Genomic DNA, 18,943 nt, shown 5'->3' on the forward strand with positions numbered 1-18,943 from the left:
TTTTTAGTGGAGAGATGAGGTTGACAAGTCAGAAGAGCCCTGGAAACTACTGGGTTTAGTCCTTTAGGGGGTTGTTGGTAAATGAGTAGGTGGAGAATTGGGGGCAAAAGTCAGTGTGGTGGGGACTTTCCTGGCGATCCAGTGGTTAAGACTTCACCTTCCAAAGCAGGGGGTGCGGGTTCGATCCCTGGTCGGGGAGCTAAGATCCCACATGCCTCGCGGCCGAAATACCAAAAAACATAAAACAGAAGCAATATTGTAACAAATTCAATAAAATATTAAGTCTTTAAAAATGGTCCACATCAAAGAAAAATCTTTCAAGTCAGTGTGGTGGCGTACAGGTGGGAGAAGGGCAGAGAAAATAGTTGCTGTGGGGGTGGGGGTAGAGGAGAGAGAAGAAGGCAGGTTTGTTTAGAATGAGGAGGTTCCTATTGCCTGCTGGTGTTGGACCCTGAACGTGTGAGGCGGTCTTTGGCAGAGAGGGCCCCCTGGCAAGTCAGGGTCTTCTTGGGGTTGTGCAGGACATGGCTGTACAGAGCCCGAGGACACGGACTCAGTTTGGCCGCAGGTCAGGCATGGACACCAGTACAGACCCTGGCCTCCTGGGTGAGCAGCTTGGGGCAGGGGGCTCTCTGAATTAAAAACAAACAAAAAATACAGAATACTTTCTGGTCTATCACAATATGTTTCCCTCTTCTCTGGCTTCTCACTTTTTTTTTTCTTCCTTGACACTACTATGTTTAAATAGAGGTACAGTTCTATAAGAATAATTAAATACTAAATTATTTTCTTAAAAGAATGACCCGTGGAAATGGAGTTTCTTTTTCCCAGACAGATTTTTATGCTTATCCTAATGAAAGTCTTGGAAGAATGTGTGTTCGGGCCTATAGTTAATGCAGAGGAATACACATTTCCAAGACACTACATCCTGAGAGCGGGTCCCATCTCCAGGGCTCTCTGGGGGCTATAGTCCTGAAACCCACAGGAAAACCTATTCTTGGCCAAGAGAAAGCTAGCTGGAAAAAAACTAGAGAAAGGCTGTTGAAAGGGTCGAAATGAAAGACCTTAGCAGTAAGGGGAAGAAGACCTTCGGTACAAAGTGCAACATTGTGGGACCTTATCTCTGCCTGGCCATCCTCTGGGAGCATTAATGGCCCGAAATGAATTTAGCGCCATTGTTTTTACCCAAGAGCTGGAGGAGAAGTTGTTTCTTGTTCACAGAAGCCTCCAGGCTGGACAGGGCCCCAAGGTTCACTGTGTCCTGGTTCGTGGTCCCTGTTTACTCTGGATTTCCTCAAGGCTCCAGCAGAGAAGGAAGGAAGAGAATTTTTCTTTTTTCTTTTTTTTTTAACCCAGAGGCTCCTCTTATGCACCATTCATCTTAGTGGGGTGTAATTTCATGTTAGACACACGTGTGCATCTTATATAAGCACATGTGGAGAGACATGCTGGGCTGAGTCTGAGGAGCACAGGGTGGGTCATGGGGGCTCATCCAGTCCATCTTTTTTTTTTTTTTTTTTTTGAGAATCTATTTATTTTTGGCTGCGTTGGGTCTTCGTTGTGGCACACGGGCTTCTCACTGTGGTGGCTTCTCTTGTTGCGGAGCACGGGCTCTAGGCGCATGGGCTTCAGTAGTTGTGGCTCTCAGGCTCAGTAGTTGTGGCTCGCGGGCTCTAGAGCACGGGCGCAGTAGTTGTGGCGCATGGGCTTAGTTGTTCCGTGGCATGTGGGATCTTCCCGGAGCAGGGCTCGAACCCGTGTCCCCTGCATTGGCAGGCGGATTCTTAAGCACTGCGCCACCAGGGAAGTTCCTGCCCCATTTCTATTGGGTAGTGATGATGTTTCTCCAGGTGGGGGTGGGGGAGGGAGGAGGAAGGGTGTAAAAGTTTGTGCCGCTGCCTCTTCCCCACCCGCTACCCCACCATGGTCTGAGCCAGACCCTACAGGCCAGGCTGGATCCAGGCTGATGATGGCCTTGGTGAGGGTCTGTCCAGCTGCACTGGTGCACACCAGCAGCCCAGAGGGCGTGGTGGACAAACTCCTCCTCACATTGAGGGATCCTGGCCAGGAGGGGTTCCCCTGGCAGAAACAGAATTTTCAGGTGACTCAGAGGAGAGTCAGCATGATGAGCTGTAACACTGTAAATGTCCCTTGCTTCCTGGGGCTATTTGGATGGATTCCAAGACACCACCTGACGATACAGGGCATTGGCTTTAGCCTGATCACCACTTCCTCCTTTGGCTCAGGTACTACAGTCTTGTGACACAAAGGCTGTATTGGAGGTGGCCACAGAGGACAGCGGAACCGCAGGTGCAGCTCAGCCAGACTGAGTGTCTGTCAGAGCTGGCAGCAAGGGGTGCCAGCTGGGGGCAAGGTCTCCCGCCTGTAGCACCAGAAACAGGGAGAGATGCAGGTCCTTCTGGCCTTGCTGGTCAGACCCACGGAGTTCGCTAGGGCCATATGCCTTAGAAAAGCCTGTTTCGATTGGGCTCTAAGAGGAGAAAAAGGCAGGTGATCCAAATCTACAACTTCAGAAGTAGTTTCTTTTTCTCCAATATTATTGTATTAGAAAAGTAACATAAATTGTTGTAAAAAAGGGTAATAACAGAAGTGTACAAAATCACACACACATACCATCTCCCCCCCACCAATGACTGTACACTAGTGGTGAGTACATCCTACCAGTTGAAATAAACAGGTCATCCGTTGGGTCTGCAAATACATTTGTCACTTAGAAATTTTGGTGACTGTAAATCTTTGTAGAGTGGCACACACTTTGTACACACACGGTAGGTGTCTGTAAAGATTTGTAGAAGTGACTGAAGGGAGCCTGTTCATATTGTGGCCCCCTACCCCCATGTGGATGGATGGGGACGCCAGAGGGAGGCACCTGGCAGAGATCCTGGAAGGGCAGGAGACCTCTTTACAAGTGCCAAATTCATGTTTTAATTTTTATGGACATGGAAAAGGTAGATTCTGTTCATCCAAACTGCCCTGAATCTCCAGCATGGTGAAAAGTTAAATTAGATGTATTTTTGTGTATTGCAGGGTATTGCATGCTATTTCTGTGCTTTCTGGTTGACAGCTTCTGGCTAACTCATAAACAAACAATTCTGTTTTCCAGAGCTTGGTGGTTGAGGGAGGGGTTGCATGACTAGGAAGGAAGGCAGAGAAAATATCTTTGTGTTGGAGAGGCAGCAAAAAGCACCCCACTGTTCCGTGCCCTGCATGAGGGTCACTGGCCAGGGGACCCTGCGTGGTCACCCTCACTCAGTCTTCCTCCTGACCTAGAGACTCCAAGTTCACACTGTGCCCTCAGTTTGCTGGAGACACATCTACGTGTGTGGGCTTTAACTTTGGCTGTGTGGAACAAAGGCCCTCACTGGTTCTTGGGGTGGAGGGGAGCCAAGTGCCAGGCACTGCCTAGAGCAGGGCCCCCCCACCCCCTGCTGGGGAGGAAAGACTGCTCCCTACCCTGTGTCTGCCTTCCCAGTGGCCTGGCCTATCTGCCTTTTCACTGTCAGTCTCTGCATGTTGTAGGTCAAGTAGCCTTTCCTTTCTTCCAAATCCACTGACTCTGGTTTTTGCCTAGGTGCTGCTCTTAAATACTTGTTTCCCAGCTGAACAACTTAACTATATCCTAAAGGCATGTGTGTGTGTATTAACAAATAGAGTTTTCACTCTGGGTGAACTTATTCTACTTAGGACTTTCTTAGTTGTGGTTACCAGAAGATCGAATCCCCAGTGGTTTAGGCAGATAAACACACCATGGTACATTCCTACAATGGAATTCTACTCAGCAATTAAAAGGAGCAAACCACGGGTAAGTAAAACAACATGGGTGAATCTCAAAGCATACTATTGAGCAAAATAAGCCAGACACAAAAGCATACATGCCCTATGATTCCATTTATATGACATTCTAGAACAGGCAAAAGTCTACGGTGATAGAAATCAGAGTCTTGGTTGCCTTGGGGGGTAATGAGAATGGTCTATATTCTGACTGGAATAGTGGTTACCTAGGTATACACATTTATCCAAACTCATTGAACTATGTACTTAGAAAGCTATGTATTGGGCTTCCCTGGTGGCGCAGTGGTTGAGCGTCCGCCTGCCGATGCAGGGGACGCGGGTTCGTGCCCCGCGCCGGGAGGATCCCACATGCTGCGGAGCAGCTGGGCCCGTGAGCCGTGGCCGCTGAGCCTGCGCGTCCGGAGCCTGTGCTCCGCAACGGGAGAGGCCACAACAGTGAGAGGCCCGCGTATCACAAAAAAAAAAAAAAAAAACCAAAACCCATGTATCTCATTATGTGTAAATTATGCCTCCATTTTTAAAAAATAGCTTAGGCAAGAAAGGGAATGCATATGGCTCCTGTCACTGAGAAGCCCAGAGGAATGGCTTCAGGCCTGGCTTGATCTAGGGCTCAAATGCTGCCGCCAAAACTCAGTTTCTCAGCTCTGCTCCCCCTAGGTTGGCTTCACCTGGGGGGAGACACTCCCCCCACAGTGGTAACGTGGCTGCAGCTGCCCAGTCTCACATCCTCCTAGGTTCAAGGCTGATGGGGAAAAATGAAGCCCCCTCCTGATGGGCTCTGTTGTCCTATGTCAGGTGCTCACCCTGAATCAAACTCAGGGCTGGGGCCTTTGGTTTTCCAGCTAGCCAGGCATGAGTCAGATGTCCTTCCCCTTGGAAAGGAGGTGTGGGAGCATGGATTTACAACCCCTGACCGCTGTGGGCTGCCAGGTGGGAGAGTGGGACGTGGGTCACTGTGGCCAAAAGATATGCACTGAGCCGGGCAGCCCTCAGCCAGGAAGCACGGAAGGGGTGTCCGGGGGTTGGCGGGCGAGCTGTCCCCGCATTCCCACACAGTCCTGCTGCTCAGGCTCATCTCAGAGTGGCGGGAAGGAAGGACGTGGGCTTGAGTCCTCCTCCCACCCTTACTGCCTCTAGCATCTTGAGTAGCTCACTTACCCTCCAAGCCTCAGAACTGTGGGGTCCGAGATGCCATACCAGAGTCCACGTGGGCTGACTGACAACGTGGGAGACCCCACTAAGCTAGTGAGGAAGCTGAGCTTTACTCAGTACTTGCTTTTCTTGGGTGTTGGCAGTCGGACCATCCTTCCACGTATTGAGACTGACGCCAATGCCCAAGCCTTAGGCTGGTCAGGTAACTGACAGACTCTGTGTAGTAGACAGACTCTCTAAGACTTGCGGACAGTGACCCTAGAGGCAAGGACAGTTCATTTGTCCCCCCCAGTCCCTCCCCACTTCCCAGGCCAGGCAGGCCTGACAGCTGCTGCCTCAGTCCTGGGCACAAACCCTCAGTTTGGAGCAGCTCTGCATCCTGTTGTGAACCAATTAAGAGCTAAGGTATGGCTGAGGACTGTGGGTCCCCACTAGCAGAGAACCCCTGGCAGGGGCCAGTGGACAGCTAGCAGCCTCTGGTGATGCCAGGGGGTCTTTTGGACAGTCTCGCCTAGATTCATCTCTCAGGGCTCTGGGAAGTTTCCAAACAGCCCTGTGGGCGTTTCTGGTGTTTCCAACAGGTCTGGCATTCCTACCTGTCAGTAAGAAGTAATGTCGTTTGGGGTCCAATTACTCAGTCAAATCTAATCCTAAGCATTCCTATGTCTTATCTGGAAACTTGACCCTACATCTGTGGGCTGGTTAGGGTGTAGTGATTCCAGGCCAGCCAGAAGTTGGGTGAAGTATGGGATCAGGAAAAAGTCCTTATCCGTGAGCTGGAATGGCTGCTTAATCTTAGCTCTGGGAATGTATGTAAAGGAATTAGTTTTTAAGCCTTCTCTGTAAAATAGAACACAGCCTTGGTGAACCATGTAATTTTAAGTCAGATTGAGCCATCCCTTCATAGTAATTTTAGGATGTGGAAAGGAAAGAGGCTGGCAATTATTTTAGCCCTTTACTATTAAGTTATCTTAATATTAAAGACATTTTAATCTTAGACCTGAAAAGAGAGAATTCGTTTTCTGATTTTTATTTTAAATCAGGGATCATTTAATGGTTTGAAAAATGTTAATTTTAAGACCATTCCAATTCAGATTCTGAATATCTGTGTAATTTGAATTTGGGCGGCTGCATGGGGGACAGGTGGGTGGCCACCTGCTGGGATGGGAGAGTAAAAAATCTTTGTGGAAGGAGAGATGTAACTTATTTCTGACCCTCTAGTCTAAAGGCCACTGATATGGGAATCCCTGAGAAGGTTGGGGCTGCAGAGAACCCATTTCTTCTTCCTTGGGGTCAAGGCCATGGATGTGGCTTGGGCAGAGGTGTGGGAGGCTAGGTGTGTGTGGAGCTGTGATGGCAGTGACCAAGGCAGTGACGCAGAGAGAAGGGCCGTCCCCTCACCAAATACTGCCCACCAGCCACTCCCAGGGTGTGACCACAAGCCTGTCAGGGCGGAACCGAAAGATAAGCTTCAGAAAGGAATGGAGCGTTCCCTCAGATCCCTGGGCTTCTACCTGCTGGGGTGGGAAAAACACTATTAGGTTAAAGGAAATTTTTTGAATCACTTTGCTGTACACCTGAAACTAACACAATATTGTAAATCAATTCTACTGTAATTAAAAAAAAAAAAAAAAAAAGCTTTTCCACCTGCTCCCCCTTCCCCCCGAGCGCCGCTCCGGCTGCACCACGCTCGCTCTGAGCTCCGGGCTCCTACTCAGCTAGTGCCACCGATGATCATCTACCGGGACCTCATCAGCCATGATGTGATATTCTCTGACATCTACAAGATCCGGGAGGTCGCGGACGGGCTGTGTCTGGAGGTGGAGGGGAATATGGTCAGTAGGACAGAGGGTAATACTGATGACTCGTTCATTGGTGGGAATGCCTCCACTGAAGGCCCCGAGGGCGAAGGTACCGACTGTACAGTAATCACTGGTGTGGTTATTGTCATGAACCATCACTTGCAGGAAACCAGCTTCACAAAAGAAGCCTACAAGCAGTGCATCAAAGATTACATGAAGTTAATCAAAGGGAAGCTTGAAGAACAGAGACCAGAAAGAGTAAAACCTTTTATGACAGGGACTGCAGAACAAATCAAGCACATCCTTGCTAATTTCAAAAACGATCAGTTCTTTATTGGTGAAAACATGAATCCAGATAGCATGGCTGCTCTGCTGAACTACCTTGAGGATAGTGCGACCCCATATATGATTTTCTTTAAGGATGGTCTAGAAATGGAAAAATGTCAACAAATTTGGCTGTTTGGATCTATTACCTGCTCATCATAACTAGCTGGCTGCTGCTTTTCATCCACACAACACCAGGACTTAGACAAATGGGACTGATGTCATCTTGAGCTCTTCGTTGTGATGTTGATTTGTTTGGAGCGGAGGCATTGTTTTTGAGAAAAAAAAAAGTCATGTAGGTTGTCTAAAAATAAAATGCATTTAAACTCAATTGAGATAATGCCTCTTAGTTTAATATGTAATATCTAAATCCGTCCTGTGTAGCCTTCCTGGAGAAGCTAGAACCTGGTTGTAGACCACTACTAGAAAGCATAAGACCATCTTCAGATAACTTCCACAGTGAAAACCACTTCCGGGACTTGGAATATAAACAAGAATCAACAGTAATTCAGTTGAAGTAAAGGGAAAGACCATGCTCATAGCAGTGCCAACATTTGAAGTGGATTTCTTAGACATTTCATCACCTACAAATGGAAGTAGTTAACTCTGGAAGAAATTACCAAAAGAATAAAAAGAGACTAACACAGTTGGAAGAAAAAAAAAAAGAAAGGATGGGAATTCCCTGGTGGTCCAGTGGTTAGGACTTGGCGCTTTCGCTGTGGTGGCCCAGTTTTGGTCCCTGGTGGGGAATAAGATCCCGCAAGCCGCACAGCTGAAAAAAAAAAAAAAAAAGGAAACTTTTTCTGATTTTAAACTTTTCACAATGAAACACTGATTGTAATCTAAATACGCCAGGAAATAATGGACAGAGAACACAGACAATTCACTGAAAAAGCAATTCAAGTGATCAATAATATATGAAAAAATGTTTATCTTCACTAATAATCCTTGCACATTGTGAGCATGGGATACCTGTTTTTTGCATATCAATTTGGCAAAGATTGAAAATAATGCTTTCAACTCAACAGTAAAAAATAACCCAGTTTAAAAATGGGCAAGGAGGGGGCTTCCCTGGTGGCCTAGTGGTTGAGAGTCCACCTGCCAATGCAGGGGACACGAGTTCGTGCCCTGGTCCGGGAAGATCCCACATGCCACGGAGCGGCTGGGCCCGTGAGCCATGGCCACTGAGCCTGCCCGTCTGGAGCCTGCGCTCCGCAATGGGAGAGGCCACAACAGTGAGAGGCCCGCATACCGCAAAAAAAAAAAAAAAAAAAAAAAAAAAAAGGGCAAGGAGGGAATTCCCTGGCGGTCCAGTGGTTAAGACTCTGCGCTTCCACTTCAGGGGCGAGGTTTCGATCCCTGGTTGGGGAACTAAGATCTCACGTGCCCTGTGATGTGGCAAAAAAAAAAAAAAAAAAAAAATTGGGCAAGGAATCTGAATTGATCTTTCTCCAAAGATACATAAATGGCCAATAAGCACAAGAAAAGATATTTAACATCGTTAACCATCAGGGAAATGCAAATCAAAACCACAGTTTTGAGATAGCACGCATCCTAGGTTGGCTCTAATAAAGACAATAACAAGTATTAATGAGGATAGGGATAAATTGGAACCCTCAGCTACTGTTGGTGGGAATGTAAAATATTATAGCCGCTTTGGGAAATAGTTTGGCCTCAAATGGTTTAACGTAGAATTAACCATATGACACAGTAGTTCCACTCCTAGATCTATAGCCAAGAGAAGAAAGGAAAACATACATCCACATAAAAACTTACACACAAATAAGCAGCCCTATTCATAAGAGCCAAAAAGTGAAAACACCCTCAAATGTCCATCAACGGATGAATGGATAAATGACTGTTCATATTAATTGGAGTGTTAGGGACAAGAAGGAGTGAAGTACTGATATGTGCTACACCCGGAAGAACCTTGAAAACATTATGCTGAGTGAAAGGAGCCCATCTCAAAAGACTGTATTCTGTATGATTCCACTCAAGTGAAATGTCCAGAATAAGCAAGTCTATACAGACAGAAATTATCAATAGATTCATGGTTGCCTAATGCTATCGGGGAGAAGGGACAAGAAATAGTACCTTTCTTTGCTGGAGGATAATTGGGCTGGTGCTTACGGGGGAGGAGGGGGCTTAAAGAGGTTAGACGCCCTGTAACTCAGTCCTAGAAATATACCTTAAAGGAGAAACTTGAGGTTTACAAAGATTCGTGCTTAAAAATATGCATCAAATAATTATAGATAATAGCAGATACTTGGAAACAATCTAACTGTCCGACCATAAGGAAATGGTAAATCCTAAAAAAAAGGCAACATTATGCAATTATTAAAATCATGGTTTGGAGGAGCACTTTATAACAAAGGAAATTTTCATGATAGAGTATTAAGTGAGTAAACATGATAGCCTATGTGTGCCCCTGTGCAGAAAAGGGTTAACATGGCAGACCTGAGGCTGCTTTCCTTAGGAAGATCTGCTTGCAAGGTTGGCCCCTGCCTGGTCTCTGGGAGCCTGGCTCTTGGAGTGTTCCTTTCATCCCCTAAGTGATGAAGTTGGCTCACTGTGTCTAAACTAATGGCGAAAACCATGTGGTTTGCAGTGAACACCTGCTTTCCTTTCGGCAGCCTGGAATTTTGGTACGTGCTAGGCAGAAGGCGGCTTTGTGATCAGCCCCTAATAAAAACCGTGAATTTGATTTTCTAATGGGCCAACCTGGGCAGCGACACTGCATGCACGTTGCTGCATTTGTTGCTGGGGGAAGAGCGTGCTTTGTGTGACCCGTCATAGGACAGAGAAAGCATAAGGAAGCCTGCACATGGATTCCTCCAGACTCTCCCTCTTCTTCCCTATGATCCAGCTATGTATCTTTACCAAACTGCTGTCATGAATCTTAGCTGTGAGTGCAACTGTATGCTGAGTCCTGTGAAACTCCAGACATGGGGCTGGTCTGGGGAACTCCCTACACAGCCACTGATGTGGAAAGTAACAATATGCATATATCCTAAAACAGGTGGGCAGGAAAGAAACCAGTCACAGTGGCTGTTTTGGAGTTGTGTTATTAGGACTGACTTTTCTTTTTTTATATTTTTCGTATTTTATATATTTTCCATGTTGGAAAATATATTACTTTTACTTTCAGAAAAAATGAGTTTTTAAAACATCTTCTGTTGTATTAGACGTTTGTCATCATTTTTAGAGTGGCTGACCTCTGAAGGGGAATCTCTTGTTTTCCCTCAGGGTTGCAATCCCCTCGCACAGACTGGCCGGAGCAAACTGCAGAATCAGAGGGCTGCCTTGAACCAGCAGATCCTGAAAGCCGTGCGGATGAGAACGGGAGCGGAGAACCTTCTGAAGTAGGTGTCTGCTGGCTCTACCGCCTTGGCTGGGAGCCCAGACTCTCCTGAGGCCTCTGTCCATCTATTTCCTAAACTCCCAGGCCTGCCCAGCTTCCTCTCTCAGCCCTTGGTTTTAGCTTTGAGTTTCCTCCTCATTTCTGGCACCTGGAGCGGGCCCTGTCTCGCCTAGAGCTTGGTCGTGTCAAAGAGAAGTATTTTACACAGCCTGTCTGTGTGTTTGGGATAGAAGGGCGATGGGGGAAGTCCAGTTATCTGATTCCTGTTTGTTTTCCCTGCTTTCTTCGGGACCTGTTTTCTCTACTGCGTAGCACTATGCCTGATGTAGAATCACTGCTTGCTAAATATTTGTTGAATGTATAAAGAAAAGAAAGGCAACACAACATTGTAAATCAGCTATACTTCAGTTAAAAAAATTAGATTTGAAAAAATAAAAAGTTAAAAAAAAATAAGAAAGAAAGAAAGAAAGAAAAGGAAGGCAGAAAGGAGGGAATAGGAGCCTTTCAATTGCCAGTGTCCACCTTTAATGAGAGGGGCCCAGTACAGCTCTGGGCTCTTGGGGCACTCATTATTATTCTCTGATGGTAACATAGTTACTTATCAATCATAGAACTCACAGAGGCCTTACCTGTAGGCAGCGCTAAGCCCTCCCCACACCCTTCAATGCAATGCAAGCTGATGTGGCAGCTTCCTCTTGTTTACAGAGAGTTCAGACTTCTTCTCCAGAGTTCTAGGGGTGACTCTTGCCAGCCCCACGCTGCCTTCTGCACTGGGTATGGAGGCAGGCAGTATGTCTGCTGCCCAGCTAAGTGAGACAGATGCTTCCTGGAGCCTCAGAAAGACATGTGGAGTGTTTGCTGGGACCTGGAACCTGGAAACCTGGCAGGATATGGATAATGGGTGTTCCCAGTAGGTCTGCTTCACTGTTGGAGGCCTTAGGGAGCCCTGAGGCTGATTGGAGGCTGTTGGGAAAAACAAATACACCAAACCAGGTGGATTGGTAAAAGAGCCACAAGACTCTGGTGGTCACATACATGTATGAATAGTGTGATCTGCTGTTCCATATGGGCCGCTCACCCGAGCACTCAGTAAAGACAAGAGGAGGGTTTCTCACCATGAACTAGGAGTAAATTCATTTCTGAATCAGTCTGTATTTGTTCGTTAGGAAAGATCTCTGAGGTATGAAATGGGGGAAAGAGAGATGCAGGACAGCATGCCCTGCGTATGTGTTTAAAAAATACGTGCATAGGGCTTCCCTGGTGGCGCAGCGGTTGAGAGTCCGCCTGCCAATGCAGGGCACACGGGTTCGAGTCCTGGTCTGGGAAGATCCCACATGCCACGGAGCAGCTGGCCCCGTGAGCCACAATCACTGAGCCTGCGCGTCTGGAGCCTATGCTCCGCAACAAGAGAGGCCGCGATAGTGAGAGGCCCGCGCACCGCGATGAGGAGTGGCCCCCACTTGCCACAACTAGAGAAAGCCCTCGCACAGAAACGAAGACCCAACACAGCCATAAATAAATAAATAAATAATAATTGAAAAAAAAAATACGTGCATATGCTTTTGTGTATGCATAGACTTTTTCCAAAAGGGGCGAAGGAAAAGCCGTTAGAGTGGGCTCTTGGGAGCAAGACCAGGGTTGGATGGGTAGACATGACTCCTTTTTGTCACTTTATCCTTTCAGTGTTTGAATGTTCTTTTAACAAAGGGCGTGGATTACTTTCATGCATTTTTATTGTGAAATACTGCAAAGGCCTAGAAGAATAATATAAGCAACCCACTGCCCCTGGGTCAGGAACAACAGTGATGTGCCTGTGTTGGTTTTGTTGCTCATGGACTAGCAGAGGATGCAAGTCCTGGGGTGGCCAAGTGTCTGGGAACCTCTTCTCCAGCTACTTCTGTAACAGGGTGGAAGGGAGGCTGTTCCTGGAGCAGACTGGGGAAAATACGGTAACATTCCACCTTTTGAAACGACTGACCGTGTCCCTGTCCTCAGAGAAGTCTGGACATGGGAGTTGTCAGGTCTGCTGCACAGTGGGCCTCAGCGGCCAGTGCAGCTCGAGAGAGGCCCCCTATTTTGTTTGTTTGTGTTTTTTTTTTTTTTTTTTTTGACTGCGTTGGGTCTTCATTGCTGCACGCGGGCTTTCTCTAGTTGTGGCGAGTGGGGCTACTCTTTGTTGCAGTGCGTGGGCTTCTCACTGCAGTGGCTTCTCTCATTGTGGAGCACGGGCTTTATGCGTGTGGGCTTTAGTAGTTGCAGCACGTGGGCTCAGTAGTTGCGGCGTGTGGGCTTAGTAGTTGCAGCGGGCGGGCTCTAGGGTGCGTGGGCTTCGGTAGTTGTGGTGCATGGGCTCAGTAGTTATGGCTCATGGGCTCTAGAGCACAGGCCCAGTAGTTGTGGCACATGGGCTTAGTTGCTCCATGGCATGTAGGATCCTCCCGGACCAGGGATCAAACCCATGTCCCCTGCACTGGCAGGCAGATTCTTAAGCACTGCGCCACCAGGGAAGTCCAAACCGCCGATTTTGGGAAGTCCTGCTGTGTGCTGAGCTTGCTGTGCTGAGGACGCTGCAGGTGTGGTCCCCTTGGTGTGTTTTGTGGCCTTGGGTTTTGGTTGACACCTTGCCAGGCCAGCTGTGCGGCCGAGAGGGCAGGTGGGCAGCCCTGACTCTGTGCCTGTCCATTCACGCAACAAATGGATTTACTGAGCACCTACTAAGTGGCTGGCCGTGTCTGAGATGTGAGGGGATAAGGCCACAAGCAATTCAGACGAGGCCCTGCTTTCCTAATGCTTAATCTCTCTCGTAGGGAAACCGAAATACACAAGCAAACAAATCCACTCACGTCAGGAGGTGATGTTTTCTAGGGCACCGATGAAAGGGAAACGTGATAGAGGCTGACGCAGTGTGATGCGGCCTTGGAGACGGAGGGTGGTCAGGGAGGCCCCCTCTGGCCAGGGCACTTGGCGTTGCTAAGGCGGGGCCTAGGGCGGTTTTGTCTGTCTTGCTCTGTTAATGACACCAGCAAACAGCCTCTCTGAGGCTCATTGTCCGGTCAGCAGTTGTTGAGCTGGCGGGGTGGGGGTGGGGTGAGGTTGTTAATGATTCTTGCAGTGACCTAAAAGCTCAAAGTGCCCCTCTCTGGGGAATGTTGTCAGAGGAAACCCTAAAGGTATTTATTAATCTGACTTAACCGGCACCAACGGTTTCCCGAAAACAAATAGGGCGTGTAGCCGAGCCCAGCTCTGGCCCGTGAGTGTCTCTGGGTGGCCGATTAGGTGATTGTCCCTGCCAGCAAAGGGTAGTTTCAGTCGCAAACCGGGCCCTGCCGTCCTGTCTGTCTGTTTTCAGGTTCCTAAATGACCTACCGTTGCTCCCTGATAAAGGCAGAGCAGTTGGAATGTTTGGGGGAGTGGGCGTTTGGGAAAATGTCCCCCCAAATGCAGGAACGTGAGGATCCCAGTCCTTACCTGCAGCCGTAAGGGAGCTTTCCGTCTGGGCGGGTGCTCTGAGGGGCCTGGTTTTCTGCCCCTTCAAGGCCTTCTTCTCTGCTCCGTATCGGCCAAGAGTCCATGAGCTTCCTGGAGTCTGATTAGGAAGGTATCAGATATTTTAAATGTGCTTTTTTAGGCTAAGCAAGGATAATATTCTCTCTCTTTCCCTAGCTCCCTTCCCTCCCTTGAGAAAAGCTGGGGTAGAAACGTGATGATGTTTCTCAAAAACAGGTGGCCTCTGTGAAATTTAAAGCAAGTTGCCACATAGTTCAATTTGAACTAACTGGTTCTTTGAACAAGGGTGGGTCATTTAATATCTTTGGGCTTCAGGTTCCCTTCTCGGGGCCAGGTGCGCATGGAAAAGAAGAGTGAAGGGGGCTGGGACTGGTGCTGTGATGCGATAGGGAGTGGTGGGGACTGCAGTAAAGAGCAGAGCATATGCTCTCTGGAGGGGCAACTACAGTGTGGGCCATAGAGGGGGCAGGGCCAGGGTTGCCAGATCTTCAGTTTTGCTTTGTTTTGTTTTTTTCAGGAGAAGAGAGAGATCTGACTTTTGTCCCCCTTTTTATCTTCTGATAGTTGAATTTTAAAATATTGGCAACTAATTCAAGGGGGAAGAAACAACACCCTGAGAATCAAGTGAGCAAGTCCCATGGACCTCCAGTTGGCGACTTCTGGACCAGAGGGTCATGAAGTTCTGGGACAGGGGTGCCCTGGGGTGATTTGGGCTGTATGAGAGCGACTTGAGGTTAATGACTGCTCACACTATCAGTTCTGAGAGGGGCTGGTGTCTGGGCAGTGGGGTGTACGAGCCAAAACCTTGGGGGCCTGCACCAACTCTGAGGCCTGCCTTTCTATACTGAGAGATGGGCTGGAAGCAGGTGTCCTGCCAGACCGGCTGATCTGCTGCCTTAGCCAGGTGGCCACATGAGGGCACTGGGCAAATACTTGCTCTAGCTTTCCTGAATCCCTGTCAGAGCAGGATTTGGGGTCAGACAGATTAAGGCCAAACTGCTCCGATAAGGTCTGTGAAGCTGGTACAAGCCTGTGTTGCCTGTCAACAAGCCTGTTCCTGGAGGGACAATTTTACTAAAAGACTTGGGAGAAAAATTACACTAAAATAAATGGAGATACATGGGTCAGAATGCAAATTCATGTACATCTTTAAGACAAAACCTGGGGATGTTAGAGAAATTTTGGACTTGGAGCAAAGAAACCATACATCCCATGGGGTGTCTATGGTGGAAAAGGTCTCAGAGGCTCCAACTTGAGGGACATGCCTGGATGTTTTCAGTGGCCTCAGGAAATCATTGACTGTGGCCTTCTTTTTCCTACTCACATATGGTGGCTTGATCACTCAGAGTAAGTTGGACACCTTTTCATTCTTTTTTTCTTTTTTTAAAGTTTTTTTTTAAAATAAATTTATTTATTTATTTTTGGCTGCATTGGGTCTTCGTTGCTGCGCATGGGCTTTCTCTAGTTGCGGCGAGCAGGGGCTTCTTGTTGCAGAGCATGGGCTCTAGGCGTGTGGGCTTCAGTAGTTGTGGCACACAGGCTCAGTAGTTATGGCTCATGGGCTCTAGAGCGCAGGCTCAGCAGTTGTGGCTCATGGGCATTAGTTGGGCATTAGTTGCTCCACGGCATGTGGGATCTACCCAGACCAGGGCTCGAACCTGTGTCCCCTGCGTTGGCAGGCAGGATTCTTAACCACTGCACCACCAGGGAAGTCCTACCTTTTCATTCTTGACTTTTGCAGTATGTGTATGCTCTTTAGGAAAAACCCAAGGGAGTCGGCCTCTCCTTGGTGGTCCAGGCCAGAAGGAGGCCGTGGAGAAAGTGGGCGGGGAGACCCTGGGCAGGAAAGGGCTGAAACACCCTTCTGCCTCATCCTGGTCGGTCTCAGGGCCTCTTCTGGCTGTAACATCAGTTATCAGACCACGGGGGTTTCAGAGTAGAAGCACACCCAAGGGAAAGCTGAGAAAACCCATGTTCTTCCAAAAAGGCCCCTAGAAGGGATTCATTTTCACCCAGAAAGGCAGCCCACGTGCAGAGCACCAGTACTGAGGAGCCCGAGGTTCTGGTCTTCATCCCTGATTTGGGCCAGCTCTTCCCCCATCTGGGGCACGGGGGAACTGGGCACACCCACCATGTTGAACCAGTGGCACCTCATTTGAGAAACCCCCCTCCACCAGTGAATCCGTGAAAAGTCATGACCTGTACTAGGAACAGCACACGTTCGTTCTAGGGTTCATTTCTTTTTTTCTTTCTTTTTTTTTTTTTGCGGTACGCGGGCCTCTCACTGTTGTGGCCTCTCCTGCTGCGGAGCACAGGCTCCGGACGCGCAGGCCCAGAGGCCATGGCTCACGGGCCCAGCCGCTCCGCGGCATGTGGGATCTTCCCAGACCAGGGCCCGAACCCGTGTCCCCCTGCATCGGCAGGCGGACTCTCAACCACTGCGCCACCAGGGAAGCCCTCTAGGGTTCATTTCTGAATCAGCGTTGCACCCTAAGGTCAGTGTTGTGGAAACCCACCCTGAGAGCCCCACCTGGCTACCAACTTTCTCCGGAGTGACGCATGACTCACATGAAGAGGTCTGTGTTCAAAGAGCAGGTCATTGATTTGTTGCAAATCCTAAATCTCAAATTGTTGCCAAGTCTAGAAGAGGTAGCAGATCCATATATAGAGGTGGGAAAATCAAGAGTTGGCATATTTGGAGGTTTCCAGGTATTTGGGTGGGGGTCTTAGGGCCTAAATTGTCATAGTTAAGCTGGACCCATTCTGTTGCTGAGAACCAATCACACCCCCCCATACCCCAACCCCTCAGCCCCATCCCCGACTCACACACCCTTGCTTCTAGAGAGTGGTCTTTACTCTGCCCTTTTTTCTTTCATCAACTGAAATTGAAAGTCTCCACCGCGTGGAAAGGACAATGTCAGGTTCCAAGAGAAATAGTAGGCAAAGGTCTTGTCCCTCCAGGAGTTACAATTGTTTGTCTTGCCTCACTCTAACATGTATTTGAGGCACCCTGACACACTCATACAGCATGTAAGATTAAAACAGGAACGAGTGAGGATATGGGGTCAGGAGGAAGAAGATTAAAAGAGATGTAGCTGGAAGTAAGGCTAGTACACGCTACAAGGTCTTATATCCTCTGTTAGATGTGGGCCGTGTTTGTCTCCGAGTTTTCTGGCAGGCAGTAAGAAGGGAACGTGACCTGGAACACATTTCATACCCATTAGCTGGAAGCAGACCATTTGCTAAGAAGAAGTTGTTCCCAACACCGAGGGCTGGGAGGATTTCCTCCCTTGTACCCTCGTAGACTTTATCAGCTAGTGAATCAGTCATGTTCTCAATAACATCTCTGTAGCTCAGGTTTTACAAGGGGCAGATTGTGAACCACGGTGTGTCATGAAATCAATTCAGTGGGTCGCTGTGGTATAATAAAAAATAAATATTTGGTCTTTGTGCCTGGTTCCTGGCACAGTGCACCTAAAACCCTTGGAACCTACTGCATGTCTTTTGTATGCTAATGCGATGACACCTGATGGGGGTAGGGGGCCTTCAGCTATTTGCCAGAATGACCAAGCCTGTTTCGAGGGTTGGAACTTTCAGCCTCACCCCTGGACTTCTGGGAAGGAGAGAGGGGCTGGAGATTGAGTTCAATCACCAGTAGCCAATGACTTAATCAATTATGCCCCGGGAATGAAGTAATGAAACCTCCATTAAACCCCTAAGTGATGGGGAACTTCCAGGTTGGAGAACACGTCGAGGGGCAGGGAAGGAGGCCTGCCTGCAGAGGGGGTGGTGGCTCCTCTCCCTCCTTGGCCTGTGGATCTCTTCCATCTGGCCGTTCCTGAGCTGTATCCTTTAAAAATAAACCCCAATAAATGGAAGTAAAATGTTTTCCTGAGTTTTGCGGGTCATTCTAGTGAATTATTGAAACTGAGAAGGGGGTTGTGGGAACCTCTGATTTGTAGCTGGTTGGTCAGAAGTTCAGGTACCCTCCCCCTGCCCCCACCTGCTTGCAACTGACCCCTGAAGTGGGAGCAGCCTTGTGACCCTGAGCCCTTAATCTGTGGGGTCTCTTCTAACTCTGGGAGTTGGTGCCAGAATTGAATTGAATTGTTGGTCACCCAGTTGGTGTCAGAGAATCAGAAATGGAGAGTTTCAAACATTATTGTTTTTAAAAAAGAAGCTATTAGATTTCGAACAGAATACATTGGAGAGCATCACATGTATGGCAGAGTATGGTTTTGTGAGACTTTTGTTTTGGGGGGCGGGAGGTGTATGTGTGTACTGTGCTGTGATATAAATGCATTTCTTACTGGTGATCGTGTCCTTCTCCAAAAAAAATTCCCAAACCAATGACATTTCACCAACTGAGCTTCCAATATCTCATTGCCTGGCTGGGGAGTCCAAACGTGCGTGTGTGAAAACTTACCGGGCAGTGAGAGGGCAAGTGCCATCCTATCTGCAGCCAGGTCACAACTGCTCTTTCTGAGGGGGCATAAGCTTGTTGTTTGGTCATGGAGAACGAGCTGAAGCAAGGGAGGGGGAGAGAGGGAGAGAGCGAGAGAGAGAAGGGAATATATACGCACCACGGAGAGAAACTGATGGGCCCAAATATGTGCAAGGCAGGGGAAGCCCCAAGGGAGAGGGCCAACTGCAGGGGAAGTGGTTTAGCGCTTTGCTCTCTGGAGGAAAGGTGGACACAGGTGGTGAGCAAAGCTGGCCAATGACAGGTAGATGGATTTTCATCAGCTGAGGAGGAGGAGGTAGTCAGGTACTGTCTCTCTGGCTGGCTGGAGCTCTTGGCTGGTGACCCTTGGCTGGTGACCCAGTTCACGGATGAGGACAGTTCTGGTACCTGGCCTGAGCCATGGCTGAGGACTTGCCAGAATGGTTCAAGGAAATGTGCTCAGCAAGACCTGGCTTAGAACTGGGTTCTTATTGCCACGGTTGTTTTCGCAGTGACTCCCAATCTGTAAAATGAGCTATA

The 18,943-nt window shown here is 48.4% G+C and overlaps 2 protein-coding genes across 2 annotated transcripts in view; both read left to right on the forward strand.

Annotated features, from left to right (window-relative positions):
* The window catches only part of RHPN2 (rhophilin Rho GTPase binding protein 2), a 57,762-nt gene that overhangs the window by 2,824 nt on the left and 35,995 nt on the right, over positions 1 to 18,943 (forward strand). Inside the window, exon 2 of the mRNA XM_060084391.1 lies at positions 10,338 to 10,453. Within this exon, the coding sequence (XP_059940374.1) occupies positions 10,338 to 10,453 (116 nt within the window). The remainder of the gene's footprint in view (positions 1 to 10,337; positions 10,454 to 18,943) is intronic.
* LOC132480282 (translationally-controlled tumor protein-like) lies at positions 6,696 to 7,396 on the forward strand. Its single transcript, XM_060084373.1, has one exon. It carries the CDS (start codon positions 6,696 to 6,698, stop codon positions 7,251 to 7,253), a length of 558 nt encoding a protein of 185 aa, XP_059940356.1. The 3' UTR covers positions 7,254 to 7,396.

Source organism: Mesoplodon densirostris, chromosome 19 (genome assembly GCF_025265405.1).
Source record: "Mesoplodon densirostris isolate mMesDen1 chromosome 19, mMesDen1 primary haplotype, whole genome shotgun sequence".
NCBI classification, from domain to species: Eukaryota; Metazoa; Chordata; class Mammalia; order Artiodactyla; family Ziphiidae; genus Mesoplodon; species Mesoplodon densirostris.

What these genes read in the sequence shown, in the direction of transcription:
- LOC132480282 (XM_060084373.1), top strand. Translation starts at nt 6,696, where the DNA reads ATGATCATCTACCGGGACCTCATCAGCCATGATGTGATATTCTCTGAC.